Raw genomic sequence first — 17,757 nt, 5'->3', positions numbered from 1 at the left:
ATTCAAACTGTTTAAAAAAAGCTCACCACCGGGAGCCCAAAGAATACTGTGCTGTGCTGTCTCCAGAGAAGCCAGGTTGCATATCTGCATACACATGGACATCAATGGACACCCTCCCAGAACTGGACAACCAGCGCTGTAGCCATCCTTTGGCTATAGCACGATCGGCAAGTGGTTAAACACTGTTGTGGGTTGGCAATGCACAGCATTTTTGTGAACTGAATGGTGACAACACTGCCCAGTGTATTTTGCTAAACTACTCAACCACTACTACTCTCAGATCTTTACAACACAAAGGTAATGATTCTGAAGTCCAAGTTAAGAACTAGGAGGTCACTTTGAGATAACACAGGAAATGTACACAGCACAGTTCTGACATTCAACAAGCTTTGTGTTTGCACTTATCAAACAGATATAACACAATGCTTCCAGTGAATGAATGAATGAATGATTTGTATAGCGCTTGTATAGCGCTACCTATACGAACTGAATCGTCTCAGGGCGCTTTCTTGCCACCGATGCCCATCTGCAGCTTTTATGCGGTCCTTTAACCTGTAGGGTTACATTACACAGATTAAAAATGAGCAAATAAAAGAAGTTTGTTCAACTTGCTCCTGTCAGCTGCTTGTTTGCTGTTTATTGATCTCATTTTTATTTCTTAACCACTTGAGGACCGCCGTATTGCCAATGTACGTCAGCACAATGGCACAGGCAGGCACAATCACGTACATCTACGTGATTGCCTTCCAGCGGGTGGGGGGTCCGATCGGACCCCCTCCCGCTGGTTACGGCGGTCCGATTCGGTCCAGGAGCGCCTTGTGATGAGGGGATGGCCGTTGGTTTTCGGCCACCCCCTCTGGATCGCTCCTGGCCAATGAGAAGCTTCCTCCCCTGTGTATTGTTTACACAGGAAGGAGGAAGTGATGTCATTCTCCTCGGGGCGGTCTTTTTGACCGGACTACGAGGAGAAGAGTAAAAGTAAGTGTGCACCAACACTACACTGACATGTAGGTACACACAGGCACACAAACCCCCCCCCCGATCCCCCCCCCCGATCCCCCCCCGATCCCCCCCCGCCCCCCCTCCCCCCCCAGTCACAGTGTCACTGATTGCATTGATCATTTCTTTACTGATCAATGCATTCAGTGTCAGTTGTGACAGTAAAAACTGTCAGGACAGTTAGTGTTAGGTCCAGGGTAGCCCCCTATCACCCCCCAATAAAGATTTAACCCCCTGATTGCCCCTAGAGTTAACCCTTTCACCCCCTTTTGCCAGTGTCACTAAGCGATCATTTTTCTGATCGCTGCATGTGTCGCTAGGTAGCTAGTTATTTTTTTAGGTTCACCGCCAGGTTTTTATATCACTAGGTACCCCGATATACTACCCAATAATGGGTTTAACCCCCTGATTGCCGCTAGTTAACCCTTTCACCCCCTTTTGCCAGTGTCACTAAGCGATCGTTTTTCTGATCGCTGCATTAGTGTCGCTAGTCGCTAGGTAGCTAGTTATTTTTTTAGGTTCACCGCCAGGTTTTTATAGCGCTAGGTACCCCGATATACTACCCAATAATGGTTTTAACCCCCTGATTTCCGCTAGTTAACCCTTTCACCCCCTTTTGCCAGTGTCACTAAGCGATAATTTTTCTGAACGCTGCATCAGTGTCGCTAGTGTCGCTAGGTAGCTAGTTATTTTTTTAGGTTCACCGCCAGGTTTTTATAGCGCTAGGTACCCCGATATACTACCCAATAATGGTTTTAACCCCCTGATTGCTGCTAGTTAACCCTTTCACCCCCTTTCACCAGCGATCACAGTATAAGTGTCACTGGTGACGCTGGTTAGCCAATTAGTTATTTAGGTTCCCCGTCAGGTTTTTATATAGCGCCAGGGACCCCCATATACTACCTAATAAAAATTTGAACCCCCTGATTGCTCCTAGTTAACCCTTTCACCACTGATCACCGTATAAGTGTTACGGGTGACTCTGGTTAGTTTGTTTTTTATAGCATCAGGGCACCCACCATTTATTACCCAATAAAGGTTTAACCCCCTGATCACCCGGCGGGTGATATCAATTAGGTTTTAGGGTCAGGGTCTGCGTTGCCCCAGGCAGCGCTAGGTTAGTGCCAGTACCGCTAACACCCACACGCAAAGCATACACCTCCCGTAGTGGTATAGAATCTGAACAGATCAATATCTGATCTGATCAGATCTATACTAGCGTCCCCAGCAGTTTAGGGTTCCAAAAAAACGCATTGTTAGCGGGATCAGCCCAAATACCTGCTGGCACCTGCGTTTTGCCCCTCTGCCCAGCCCACCCAAGTGCAGTATCGATCGATCACTGTCACTTACAAAACACTAAACACATAACTGCAGCGATCGCAGAGTCAGGCCTGATCCCTGCCATCGCTAACAGGTTTTTTGGTAGCATTTTATATTCAAATCCGGAAGGCAGTGCTTGGTTTTCGGGGTCCCGTACGTGGCTAGGCTCCCAAAAAGTCCCCCACATGTGGTATCCCCGTACTCGGGAGAAGCAGCAGAATTTATTTTGGGGTGTAATTTGACTTCTGCCCATAGCATGTGTGAGCAATATATCATTTAGTGACAACTTTGTGCAAAAAAAAAAAAGTTTGTAATATTCCCGCAACTTTTGGCAAAATATAAAATATTCCATGGACTCAACATGCCTCTCAGTAAATAGCTTGGGGTGTCTACTTTCCAAAATGGGGTCATTTGGGGGGGTTTTGTGCTATTTTGGCATTTTATGGACTTCGAAACTGTGATAGGTAGTGAGGAGTTAAATCAAAAATTTGCACCCTTAGAAATCCTGAAGGTGGTGATTGGTTTTCGGGGTGCCGTGCGCGACTAGACTCCCAAAAAGTCCCACACATGTGGTATCCCCGTACTCAGGAGAAGCAGCAGAATGTATTTTGGGGTGTCATTTCACATATGCCCATAGCATGTGTGAGCAATATATCATTTAGTGACAACTTGGTGCAAAAAAAAAAAGTTTGTAATATTCCCGCAACTTGTGGCAAAATATAAAATATTCCATGGACTCAACATGCCTCTCAGTAAATAGCTTGGGGTGTCTACTTTCCAAAATGGGGTCATTTTGGGGGGTTTTGTGCTATTTTGGCATTTTATGGCCTTCGAAACTGTGATAGGTAGTGAGGAGTTAAATCAAAAATTTGCACCCTTAGAAATCTTGAAGGTGGTGATTGGTTTTCGGGGTGCCGTGCGCGACTAGACTCCCAAAAAGTCCCACACATGTGGTATCCCCATACTCGGGAGAAGTAGCGGAATATATTTTGGGGTGCAATTCCACATATAACCATGGCATGTGTGAGCAATATATCATTTAGTGACAACTTTTTGTAAAAAAAAATTTTTTTTTTTTTTTTGTCATTATTCAATCCCTTAGGACAAAAAAAATAAATATTCAATGGGCTCAACATACCCATCAGCAATTTCCTTGGGGTGTCTACTTTCCAAAATGGGGTCATTTGGGGGGGATTTGTACTGCCCTGCCATTTTAGCACCTCAAGAAATGAGATCGGCAGTCATAAATTAAAAGCTGTGTAAATTCCAGAAAATGTACTCTAGTTTGTAGACGCTATAACTTTTGCGCAAACCAAAAAATATATGCTTATTGACATTTTTTTTACTAAAGACATGTGGCTGAATAAATTTTGCCCTCAATGTATGACTAAAATGTAGTTTATTCGATTTTTCTTATAACAAAAAGAAGAAAATATCTTTTTTTTTCAAAATTTTCGCTCTTTTTCCATTTATATCGCAAAAAAAAAAAATCGCAGAGGCAATCAAATACCATCAAAAGAAAGCTCTATTTGTGGGAAGAAAAGGACGCAAATTTCGTTTGGGTGCAATATTGCATGACCGCGCAATTACCAGTTAAAGCAGCGCAGTGCGAAATTGCAAAAAGACCTCTGGTCCTTAAGGTATTTATTGGTCCGGAACTGAAGTGGTTAAAGTTGCAATCCATGTCTGGAATGTTGTCAGCTTCATATCTGTAGATGCAAAGCTTTTAGTGTGTGTAATAATTGCTGTACCCATGTACTTATTTTTCTAATTCTATTGCGTTTTATGACCTTGTCTTTTATTTACATCTAACAGGGTGGCTTAAGCGCGCAGGCTTTCGTTCGTGTTGATATAGAGGATATAAATGACAATGCACCTGTGTTTGAGACAACAAATTATGTGGCAAGCACCAGCAGCCACACTCAAGCAGGCACAGAAATTGTTAATGTGTTAGCCGAGGACAAAGATGGAGGAATATTTGGAGGAGTACTTTATGAAATCATACCTGGAGAGAAAACATCACTGTTTACCATTGACTCATCTACAGGTAATGGTGTCTCTGTTTACCTACCACTATATTTCACCCCATACAGGGCTTATAAAAAAAAAAAGCAGTGACAGCAAAAAGTAACTGTACAAAAAAGTGTCAATCGCCCCAACCTTTACCTAGCACTTTCCTTTTTTAAATTTTCACAAATCATAATTCATTCTACTCTTTGTAGCAACACCGAAGAGTTCTAAAAAGAAAAAAAAAAAAAACTGGACACCACAATATTTATGCAAACCAGTACTGTCCATTTTACATGCTGCTTATAATGCCTTCATTGTCCCACAGAGTGTTCTCTGCATAATGCTGTAGAGAATACTCTGAGATTGGTGGAGAGATCAGTCACATGACTTCTTTATTGTATTTTATGACTCTTATCATTGAATAGAGCCTCATGATTACACACATTTCAGTGCTGTGTTTTCTAAATAAGGCAACAGTATGGCCATAGTATTGCTTTATAACTTTAAAGCTGGATCCCAAAAGCTGGTCGTACATGTATATATTTTCATTCAAAAGATTTTGTTTTAAGAACATTCACTTGATTGTGTAACGGTTAATGGGGTCAAATTAACATTTGGTTTGGTCTCATCACAGTGATGGGAAAATTCGAAGGACCAAGATTGAAAATTTTTCTTGGACTAATTTTGAACACTCTATGTGATTTTCAACATCAGTCACTAAATGTACAAATCATTTTCATATAAATGTTCATTCTAATATTCTCGTTCAAGAATCTACCAGTGTATAGCCAGAATTAATTTTAAGTACAGCATGGTGGTACTGCCACACAAAGAGATTTAGGTCTACAGATCTATAAATTGGAGCCTGGAATACATTTTCAGGACTGAGAGAATCTATGCTATTACATTTTCTGATTTTGTAGGGCATGCACATAAAGTCGTAGCATTGCCAGTGGCACGCAGGTATTTTATCTTGTTCCAGTCAGCACTAAACACATAGATGGATTGTTAAGAAAATACAGTATCATATTGTATTTCATCATTTATGTTAGAAATATATGAATCGCAATTATCCTGTTTAAGATGCTTTGTTATATCAGCTTCAGTCTGTTCTTTTATGTATTTATACTGTTTAGACAGACTTGTTTATTTTGTGCTATCATATGACACAAAGCTGCTCAATGGACAAAACAGTATGCAAAGAAGACAACACCAAAGAAGAGGTCAATACAAATAAACAGCCCTATCTGATTATATAAATATATGACAGGAAAGAAAAAGAGGAAGCAAGAAAGACAAAAAAGCAATGTGTTTAGTAGTAGACATTTCCGTAAGGCGTGTGTTTGCCAATAAATTAAAGTGATTTTAGGATGGAAAACCCCTTTAGAGATGTAATTAACCAATATCAAGCCTAAGGTCTGTATCCCAGACAAGTCATCCCACATGGAGAGGTAATCTTAACGTTATATCGTCTAATCATATGAATGAGCAGATGAGTAAACGCAACAATGGATTGATGCCCAGGAGCTTAACAATACCATCATTTCATTTTTATAACTTAAGCCTCACTCTTCATGTCCATGTTTCCAGGTTTCTTGATAACTATCCTAGATATTGTCCAGATCCAGTGTTGATGTAATTATGGTTCATATCATAAACCTATAGTGTAATGCTACACCACAAGTGTATAGCTTCTTCAGCACTTCTGAGTGGAATATGTCTGGGATTTTGTTAAAGAGATACTCAGCACAAGATATTTAACCAAGAAAAGTAACCTATTGGGATGTCCTCCCCATTAGTCATGAATGTATTGGTGTTTGCAACCTGATTTATCCTCTGTGGCAGCAATGGCAGCAGAGAAGCATAAATGTATGTGCAGTGCAGTTCACTGGCAAGGTCTCATGAACCTTTGCATTTATTTACCACATTTTTATTTAAGTAGTAACAAATTCCCTCGTTTATCTGTTAAGATGAGCAGACAAGAAAATTAAATATGATTTTTATTGTTTTTTTTTGTTAGCACAGTGTGAACATTTTTGTTAATTTTTTTGCTCTTCATGTTGTTATAATTATTATTATTACATTAATTACCTTGCAGTTTTTCTAGGAGAAGAAAATATTTGAACTACTTCCACAGATGCAAACGCAAACCTGTTTTCCAGCTATCTGCCCAACAGAAAACTTAGTGATGATATGTGCTGGAGTTTATAAATGTAGCCTTACATCAGGAATGCCCTTGTGATCTAAAAATGTCATGTTACAGTGTCTTACCAGTAAGGGCCAGACAGGGTGTCCATAAATTTTTTTTAGGGAAACCACCATTTACTGTAATATATACCACACCATACACCCCACTACAAACTGTGCCATAAACATCAATATTCACAGCACTATACATTCAAATTCTTATCTCACCATGCACACTGATTCACACTGCACAATATACCCCAAAACACACAGCACACCATTCACATAATACCATGCAATCCAATACACACTGCACCATGCACCCCTGTACCCATTGAACCATGCACACTGATTTACACTGTACCAAAAGACCAATACACACTGAACCATGCTCTCCAATACCCACAGCTCCGTACACCCCAGTATACCCCACATCATACACCCCAACACACATCACACTGTACATCATGCACCCCAAAACACACTACAAAAGGGTTTCTCAACTAGGGTTCCTCCAGAGGTTGTTAGGGATTCCTTGAGCAATGAGCAATTTCTGCCTCTCAGATAAGTTCCCACTGACACCATTGATCTTTTTAGCTCTGTAAGGGGGTAATTAATTCCAGTTATAAGGAGCATTCTTCCCAGTGATCATCGCACTAATGTATCATGAGTTTTACATATAGTCATTTTTAGCCATTTTCATTTATTAGCAGGGGTTTCCTGGGACCAAAACATTATTTCAAGGGTTCCTCTGTGTGGAAAAGGTTGAGAAAGTCTGCACTACACTATACACGCTGCAGTATACAGAATCATGTACCCAATAGAAACAGTACATATACATACAGTATAATGTTCACCTCAGAGCTCCCACACATGTCTTAGCAGACTGTGGGTAGATGTTTACCTCAGTGGCCTTTAATCTCCCAGTTTCTCTTACTGAAGAGGGCTTCATCCAGTTCCCTTGAATCACTTCCCTCTCAACTAAACATTATCTTTTATTCGTGCCAAGTATTGCAACTCAGTGAACTCCAGCCCTGGCAACTGCTGTGCTTCTGCAGAGTTGTAGAAGGTTAGGTGGCCCACCCCACTGCATTTCAGCCACACAATAATTCCTTATGGCAGCTAGCAAGTTTGAACATTTGAAAAAGGACCCAATTCCAACTATTAAATCCCCCTCCCCTTTCTCTCCCCACATGCATCTATAACAAAGTCTTAGCCTCCCATCCACACAGGGCAAAAGATGATACGCGTTTCACATTAAACATAGAGAGCACGTGGTTGAATTCTGTCTATTCCTCAGGTACATACCCCCCCCCCCCCCCATGGAGATACAGTCACAGGACAGTGCACAGAGCAGTAATCTATTTAAGGGGTAATGAGTAAGAGTGACAAACTGTATGGCAGTTTAAATTCCTAGATGGCCCATCACAAAAGGTCCATATCCAGTTCTCCTGCTCTTGTACTTGTGTCATCCCTGACCCCATATTCCACTGGTGGATATCATGTTAAAGGATAAGTTCTGCTGTCTTGTAACCCCCTTGTTTCTAACCCACCTAGTTTGACAATACATTCATGTCCCCTTGTTGGACAATCAGAGATATCATACTTGCAGTATGGAATGGACCATCATCTTTAGCCATGAAAGGTTAACAGATTGTACTCTCCAACTAGCCATGATCAACTGGGTGAAAACAATACCATTGTTATAAGCATTAGATAATCTTTCAGCCCCTTTCCTGCAAAAGAAGCAGAAGTGCATCTTGGTTATATTCTATGTAAACCTTTAAAGAATGGGTATTAAAGGTGTTAAAGGATATGATATATTTTACTGTCTGTAACACTCTTGTTTCTAACCCACCTATACTGCCATATCTTCCTGACCTGACCATCTCTAATACCTGATATCTCTTGACTTTCACCATGGAATGGACCACCATCTTTGGCCATGAAAGATTAACAGATCAGCCATTTTTTAAATTTTAATTTTTTAAATTTGTTGTTTCTGAGACAATCAACTGGGTAAAAATAATACCATCATTACGTGCAGTAGACAATCTGATAGCCCCTCTAAACAGAGGGAAGTGTGCCTATTCTTAGTTATGTTCTATTTAAATATGTAAAGAACAGGTAAGTAGGTTCACTTCTCAAACACTGTACATTTCCAATACTGTATCCAGAGGCTTCATTTATATCTTGTTAACCAATTTGAGAAAAGGAAAATTTGGCATTTACTTGGCTGTAATGGTCAATAGAGGCAACTTTTATTGTACTTCATTTTATACGTCACTTACTTATAGAAACTAATTAAAATTGACATTGAAAAGAAAACAAAAAAAAAAGCCATGGGTTGTCAAGCCTGCAGATAATCAAAGATACACTCGAAAAGGTTCAAAACCATGCCATTGTGTCCAAAACATTTTCACACAGTACAAGATGTTAAATATCATGAGAAGGTATTGTGGGAGTTAAAGGAGGCTTTGTGCCCCTAACAGAGATTTCTCTTCATCCACTCCCCTCTGAAATCAGTCAGTTATGTGGTAGCTCACACTGCGTTTCTGAAACTTATGACATTTGTAGTCGATTCATGTGTGTACTTTTATTTCTCTAGTTTTATTAGACTGAACACAATACCCCCTGGATGTTTCTGAACTTTTGCTCCTACTCAAGGTAGCAAAAGTTGTGTGTGAAATATCATGTCTTCACTTAGATGTGTCTGCGTGATATTTTCTAGGTAAAATGCGTGCTAAGCCTGTTACTAATCAGACAAACCTCAAGTTACCTCTGTATAGTTCCTATTAAAATGTATGGTAGTACCTATAAAGTATATACTATATTGTAACAGACATTGCTACTGACATCTTGACATTTTCAGCTTTTTTGTATAGCAACTGAACCAAGACAAAAACCAAGCAACCTTAAAGCTGAACTCCAGGTATACAGCTAAACACACATATGAACTACGGTATATCTATATATGAGGATTGCATTTATATTCAGCCAATCCATTACAGCTCTGGTTCATAGCACAGCCCCTCTATCAGGGCAGCCTTTCTCAACCTTTTCAACACTGAGGAACCCTTGAAATAGTTCTGCAGTCTCTAAAATTAGAAATCTACAAATCATGATACATTAGTGTGATAGTCAGTGGGAAGAATGGTCCTTACACTTGTGGTCATTGGGAAGAATTACCTCCTTACAGATAGCTAAAAAGATCAATAGTATCTGTGGGAACTTATCCAAGAGGCAGAAATTGCCCAATGTTGAAGGAACCCCTAGCAACCTCTGGAGGAACCCTAGTTGAGAATCACTGTATCAGGGCATGAGGCTTGATTTTTATCTGCTGCAATTAAATATTACACTGTCATGTCTCTGCCCAATGACTGGAAAGAGAAAGCAGAAACAGCATACTGGTGAGCTTATCTATCTGTCACTGTGCTGTTTCCTCCAATAAGCATGCTCCTTAAACTGAAGCACAACTGGTTGGCTCCTTGTGCAGTTTTTTCCCTCCCCCTGTCTGGATTGTATTATACAGGTAATGTAAGAGGTTGAAACCAAGTCAAACTCAAGCAATTACACTGCTTTTATGTAGAAAAAATACATTTAGTGATGTAATTATAGATACAGAGCTGCATTCATTTGTGCAATTTACATCTTACTGGGTATAATCCAAAGGAAATGCTGCACACAGCTGCAAACGTTAATCAGCCAACAATCTTCAGCACATGCTCCTGCCCACTGGGACCACGGCTCTGACATATTTAACCCCATGGGCTTAATCATATATTACATCTGACTAGAGATACATCTACCTGGAGTTCAGCTTTAAATTCCTTTATTAAAGTGGTCTCGAACCTTTACATATACGCAATGAAGTGACTAGAACAAATCCCCCTACATAAATTGTACCTGTTTATCTGCAGCTCTCTCTTCTAACACACAGTATTTTTTTAATAGAAAGTGGAGGCATATGACGTCACACACACTGAAGAGTTAGAACAAAGAATTTCTGTAATCTGATAGCTGAATGCATAGGAAACATGTACAGCTTAGGTTATCAATCAAAGGTTGTGTGCCGGAGGGCCCCTCCCCCGTTCCCCTCTATCGCTTAAAGTCTGGAAAACCTTTAAAACCAAAACAAAATGGAAGGAGCGTGCACATAGTTTATTACCAAAAACATTTATTGAATAATTAAAATCAGTAAAAAGTGGGTACTCACAAAGTAGCAACTATCAATGAGCCATAAAATCACACAATGCTGAGCATGTACCGTATCACATCAAGGGGTAAAAGCAGACACGTTTCAGGGGCACATTCTCTTCCTCAGAGCTTAGCTACTGCATAGCAGAGGAACTAGGCAGCAGAGAGAAATGACACTCAGTGCTTTGGATTAAATAAACACTATAGGAGGATGTGCTTTGTTAATCTTTTATGTTATGTTATCATCAGCGAAAACAGTATCATATTTTACATGGTAGGGTTGGATGGTGAGAGGTTTTGGTCAGCTTACAGAATAGGCAAGGGTCAGTGAGCTTCAGGGTAAGATTCATTAAAACTGTAAAAAAGACAATGAGCACAGAAGTAGAGTTCTTGCTCATGGCAGTCAGTCAGAATTATTGTTGATTTTTTTTTCTATGAAATGGTAGAAGCTGATTGATGGGTATTGGCAATAGCTCACAACCTATATGCTGTCTATCTTTTTTTTGTTCCATTTATTGTAATTCCCACCTAAAATTAACACCTTTATGGTCAAACAAACAAATGAGGGTAGGCAAGAGTCAGAGACCTCTGTGTTGTCACCCTGTCACCTCTCAGTTGTCTGTAAGGTTACTGCTAAACAAATTCACTTAAATTTGGCAAAAAGAAGTAGATTTCTCATTCTGCATTGTTATTTTTGACCTATAAGCTGACCTTTCAGTATCAAACAAGATTGCAAGGTCACTGTGACCATAGGTGACTTTAACCAAGTTTTCAGATTGACAGTGCTACTCTTTTTATGCCCCTTATTAAAATAGTACATCATGTGTCTCTTTGGTGGTGGGATGAATCAGTCCCTGGTGTCTTAAATTTACAACAGTGAGATATCCTTCCATCTTTTCTGAAGTGTTCCTGCACATCCAAGTTTCTTCAGAAACTCTTCTAGGATTTAGAAGCTTGAACTCTCAAATTCAAAAGTACTGCATGTTTATTGTATCGTAGATATCATAGACATGCAGTGATTTTAGTCTGATGTTGGGGTATAGAAGAAACAACATCACATAGGGTGCTTCACTGTCTCCACTGTAGGGACCAAACACTTTTATTTGTCTAATAACCTCTATAAGGTTCAAGTTTTCTGACACAAAAAATGCATTTATTTTTTTGTTGTACTTCTGGGAGTGTTTATTGCCTATGCCTGTCTCCTCCCGCGTCGCTCAGTGGTTCCTGCTGCCACCCCCTACATCACCAGTACTAGTGGCCTGGGTAAACCACCAAGCACAGAGAGGGACAAGGAGATCAACATGTCTGGGTGTGTCCATTTACGTAGAAATAGAGTTAGAAGTTTCTCTAAAGTGGAGCAGTGTTCAGTGTCATGGAGAGCAGGAGAGGCAAATAATAATTTTCTTTTTTTCAGGCAGAGCATTTATTGGGACTTTTAGTCAATGAGGTCATTTTAAATCTGATCTTGCATGAAAATTTAACCAATTCATCCTGGGAAGGTTTCACCCCTTCATGACCAGGCCAAATTATTGTTTTTAGGAATGTTCAATTTATACTTTTGCATAATATGAATAAAATTATATTATTTTATTTTAATCTTTTGTGAATATTTTGATTTGATACCGTAAAAGTCCCAGGGGTTGGTGACTCCCCAGCCCCTTTTTGGCACCTTTCCTTTTTCTTTTCTCATAAATATTGGGACGTGGTATCTGTTCCGTTCAGATTCCTTTTCTCTCAAAAAAATGTTTTTCTCTTAATGTCTGTTAAAGATCTATGACTTTTTCTATGTACACAAAAGGCCTATTTCTCTCAAATATTGTTCACAAATCTAAATCTGTGTTAGTGAGCACTTCTCCTTTGCCGAGATAATCCATCCACCTCACAGATGTGACATATCAAGATACTGATTAGACAGCATAATTATTGCACAGATGTGCTCGGTAATATTGAAAGTTTACAATTGTTTTTCTCCTAGTGTTTCATTTGTTAAAATGTCCTTAAATCGCATTTTTGTTTGGGGGGTGGAGGGTCTAGCCATTGAGTGGAATTAGCATTTTCCAGCTTTAAGTATACTAGGTAACATAAAACAAATCCTAAAGTTAATTTAAATTGTATTTTTTTTTTAGTTTTGGATGATTCGATTCCCTGGCAGGTTTTTATTCCTGTTTGTGTCTCTGTTATAGAGATTGACTCTCTCCTGTTGTAAATGTTAACACCGTCATCAGGACTAAAAGTGAGGGAACAGCAATAAAGGGAAATATTCCAAAGGAAATACTTTCTCTGTTCAATAGGAAAGCAGAGAACAGGGTGCAAGACAGGTACATTTTAATAAAGAATGATGACATTGTACTCACAATGAGTATGCAGGGAAGGTAACATCTCATCTCGCAACCCTCTGTGGTTAGGGATGGACTCTCAGTGGGAAGCCTCACTTACATGTAGCAAGGTAACTCTGGCAAAAGTCATGCCTTAGTTACCTTGTTACCTTGATATGAGACTCATTTTAAGTGGCAAGAATGTGCTCCTCAAGACTTTGTGACATGATTACTCTAGTGTATAAATCAAAATTCATAAAATATGTTTGCTTATATGCTTTTCAAAGTTTCTTTTTTGTTAAGCATGCATTTTTGCAAGTGTCTTAGTTAAATTAAATGTCTCCATGGTATTTTATTGCAGGATATTTTGCTTTGGAGCAGAAGACAGAAATAAGTTGAATGCTAGCCTTTTTTTTTTTAAATTGGGTGACATTTTACTTTTCTATTACCATCTTAGAATGAGTGCCCATAGAAAAAGTTAACACTCATATTTAGCAAGACTTAGATTTTCCAATATTTTTGCTGAATCTTGCTTACTTAGTTAAGTTTTTGACCGCGCTCAGGTTTTATTATTTTCCTTTTCACAAAATTTTACCACGGTTCCTGTTGAGAGCAGGGGGGAGGCTGTTCCTATTTCTTTGGTGGGCTACCTGATTGGGTTTTATATTCCTATGGGAGCTTGAAAGTAAGTCTATGGGGGTTATTTACTAAAGGAAAATCCACTTTGCACTGCAAATGCACTTGAAAGTCCACTGAAAGTGCACTTGGATATAAAGTCACTGTAGATCCGAGGGGGACATGCAAGGAAAATAAAAAACAGCATTTTAGCTTGCACGTGATTGGATGATAAAATCAGCAGAGCTTCCACTCATTTCAGATCTACCCCTTAGATTTAGAGTGACTGCACTTTCAAGTACACTTGCAGTGCAAAGTGGATTTGCCTTTCGTAAATAACCCCCTATGTCTTCTTCAGATTTGGTAGCTAAAATGCTGGGAACTTCTTTTCCATATTGCATGACTGTGATGTTATCATTTTTGTCTTGGGCGCTTTTGCAGTGATTGATATAAGGAATCATCCTGATATTTTTCTGGTGCTCACCCTGCGACTACCATTGTTGTATTTTGATGCTCTTTTATCTGCAGCTCTTACTTGAACAACAGCATTCTAAAAAAATCCCAATTATCATATATATGATGGCCAATATATGCCTTACATCTCCTGAAGAAGCACTATAACAAAATATGTAGAGCCTCACAGACATTTATATAGCTATAATTAGCTTTATATGCACATCATTGTTCCTATCTCGCTGTGATCATTTAGGTATGTCTTTTATGGGAGTTAACATTGTTTACTTCCTTTTCATTTTTGGATATTAACAAACTATTTTTATTGAAAAATAAATTATGTGTCTATACCTGTGGCACCATGAAAACCCCCATTTCCTACCTCTCTAAAATTGTCCAATTTGGGATGAGGGGGTCTTAATCTTTTGGAGTTAGTGTAGCTATATCAAGATTTCACCTCACTTCTTGTCCTGGTGACCCCCCCTGATGGGAGTAAAAATAGCAGCAAAACATTACAGATGTTCTCTCTTCCCCACTGTACTTTAAAGAAAAATATGTTTTTTGCCCCTTTTTGTGCCCTTGGTGAAGGGGTTTTGCTCACATCTTGTCTTGGTGACCACTCAAGAAGTGAAATCTCTCCAAAGGTAACAGAAACAAAAACATGATAGATATTCAAACCCTCTGCCAGTTTATTCAAAACACAAAAAAAAGTTTGGGCTGAGATGTGTTTTAAATATGCGTACACCACGAGTATTTCAAATTTTTGTATGTTCTGCAATATATAAAGATACAGTAAACAACTGACATTCTCTAACACCATTGACCAAATAATTGAAAATTAAACCCTAGATACTGAAGTATGAGTTCATTATCACTTCTAAATGATATCTTTGCTTTTATAATTTTTGCAGTTTTCTTTTTTCTGAAGTAAAATCTACAGTAATGTTTTGTAAAGAAGATCTGGAGCAGCAACTAAATTGCTTCTGTAGCTGGATATAAGACAGGTCTTTGCAGCTACAAACTGCTGGTATGGCCATCAGCATCTGCAATGGATAACATGAACAGCTACTGAAGCTGGGGATATTGTGGATAGCTGTAACACTACTGAAAGTGAATTTCTTGAGAATAAATACAAATGCAATCATGACATAGCCTTTACCTTCCCCATAATACATTTTTGAAGCAGTGAGAACACTTCACCAAGAGGTTTTGCAGCTACTCGTATGACATAGCCCTGACCATGTTCCAGCAACTCCAAAGACCGTCATTAGGTCTGATATATTTATCTTCAGCATTTGCCTCCTCATGTGTTACTTTCCTAAATAAATAAACAATAAAAAAAAGAATGTAAAAAGAAAATAAAAATCTGGTTCATCAGACAAACATGTTCATGATATGCTTACAATTTGTAAAGTAAAATGTTTTTTCTTTTTGTCAACCTTTGTTACACATAGAAACATGCAGATATCAAACAAGTTACCTTGAAAAATGATTAAATTGCAAAAGTGAAATACGCTGCAAAAAACGCAGATATACTTTGCATATCTTAGCACAAATCCAATAGGGTTTTACTAGCTCTAAATGAGTGGAGAATTATGCCTAGAATGATTTTAATATAAATAGACAAGTGTCCCCTATAAAGTGATGCATTATAACACAAGTACTAAAAACTCACCTGTTCAAAGCAATGACAAGTGAGGGAGGCCACATGCTTCCCCATACCTGAATGGCCCCAGGGCCGTCTTTAATATTGATTGGACCCTGGGCAAAAATTTTCTTAGGGCCCCCCTCCCCCCATGCAATTTTGCTCTCCACCTTCTCTGAAACATACAATAAATAGCAGCTAGACTTAAAATCAGTTTACTGTATCAGATCAGGCAGCGATTGGTTGCTAGAGGTTACAGCACTCCTTAAGGCTCACTGATTAGTTGCTAGAGGTTACAGCACATTTCTGCTTGTTGATTGGAAGCTAGAGATTGCTGTACAGTAATACTGCTCACTGGTTGCTATAGGTTACAGCACATCTTCTCCTCACTGCAGCCCCCCTTCATATACCTATGAATGCTGCCTTTATTTACATATGTGATATATGCATGTCAATGCTATTTACATATGAATGCCATTATTTACATGTAAACACAGGGTCTGCAGGTGAGTCATCTGTACACAACAATAGGGCAGAGCTGGGCAGCATTAGTAGCAGCACAGGACTAAAACTTCAAGGGACAAGGGAATGTAAACTGGGATAGTTGGCAAGTATGAGGCAGCTGCTTTGGGCCCCACAACAATGACAGGGCCCAGGGCAGCTGCCCCTTTTGCCCTGCCTTAAAGACGGCCCTGAATGGCCCATTCTAATAGAAAAATTGAGCAAAAGCACCAATGGAGCAGAGAGGCAATAAGGGAGGGTGGATGGGTGAGTTTACAATTCTGGGGCAGAGGTTACCGTGTCCTTTTAAGAGACTAATAGTTAAATAGATGGAGATATTCTATGTAGTACAAACAGACACTTAGCATTCTTATTCCCCAAAACTGACTTAATTCTTCTTTGATCCTTAAAGAGTCTCTTAATAAAGGTGAAAGAAAAGCGTGCAAAAGCTGGTCTGAAACTGAACATTAAGAAAACAAAGATCATGAACATCCCATCACTCTTTGGCAAAAAAGAGGGAGAAGAAAAGGAAACAGTGACAGATTTTATCTTCTAGGCTCCATGATCATGGCAGACAGTGACTGTAGCCATGAAACTAAGAGATGCTTTCTTCTTGGGAGGAAAGCAGTGGTAAACCTATATGTTGCAGAGTATTGCAATTAACCTATGGAAGCTTCTTGTACACAGCAGAACACCTTTACTTTCATGGAGGATATCTTTATCATGGCTTTACATCATAGAGAATAGACATGTGCATTTGTTTTCGTCCGAATACATTTTCATCCGAATTTCAGGTATTTTCGTTTTCGTTTTGACAAACGATAACGAAAGTGCAGAATCCGAAAAATGAAAGATCCGACATAAATAAATGCTTTATTTTCGTTGTTACAACAGTTCGATATAGAATAGGAGATTCGATGTGTCTCTGACAATAACAATCTGTGTCTATTAAACCTGTGGTCGAATGTGCCTAACCTTACCTCCATTAGTCCAAGATTATATAGAGCAAAGATTCGACAGAGAGAAAATTTTCGATATAGAGAAAAAAGATTCGACAGAGAGAAAAGATTCTGGAATTGGGTGGGGGAAGTAAAATAAAAATAATGATGATGATGAATGTTATTGGCTGATTGTAACCAAAGAGGAGGAGCAGTAAAATAGCTAGAACTAAGTACACATGTACAGCCAACTTACTTTCACTTACGATTGCTAGCAGAGAGAGACACACACTGAATCATTTCAGAAGACAGTCAATCTTAGCTGGTCCGTTTGAATTGTCAGAGAACCCGAATTATTATTAAGCATATGCACAGCAGCATAACAATAGTGAAGCAAGCTACAGTTCAACTTAGCTTTTCCTAATAATCTGCTGCTATTGTGTTAGTGTGAGAACCTTATAGTGATACTAGTGTTGCTGCTAGTGTTGTTGTGATAGCTTCAGAGGCTACCTGTGTTGTGGGGGGGATTTATTATTATGCTGGGGGTCTTTCGCCAAGTGGGGGATTTCAATAAGTG

General features: G+C 39.1%; 1 protein-coding gene across 1 annotated transcript in view; it reads left to right on the top strand.

Annotated features, from left to right (window-relative positions):
- The window catches only part of DCHS2 (dachsous cadherin-related 2), a 408,274-nt gene that overhangs the window by 257,412 nt on the left and 133,105 nt on the right, over window positions 1–17,757 (top strand). Inside the window, exon 3 of the mRNA XM_077477070.1 lies at window positions 4,135–4,366. Within this exon, the coding sequence (XP_077333196.1) occupies window positions 4,135–4,366 (232 nt within the window). The remainder of the gene's footprint in view (window positions 1–4,134; window positions 4,367–17,757) is intronic.

The sequence above is a fragment of the Lithobates pipiens genome, unplaced genomic scaffold (assembly GCF_037356315.1).
Source record: "Lithobates pipiens isolate NorthernLeopardFrog02 unplaced genomic scaffold, aLitPip1_a1.2 Scaffold_13, whole genome shotgun sequence".
In the NCBI taxonomy this organism is placed as follows: Eukaryota; Metazoa; Chordata; class Amphibia; order Anura; family Ranidae; genus Lithobates; species Lithobates pipiens.
Note: the sequence above shows the minus strand (reverse complement) of the source record. Positions and strands in the feature narration are given on the sequence as shown.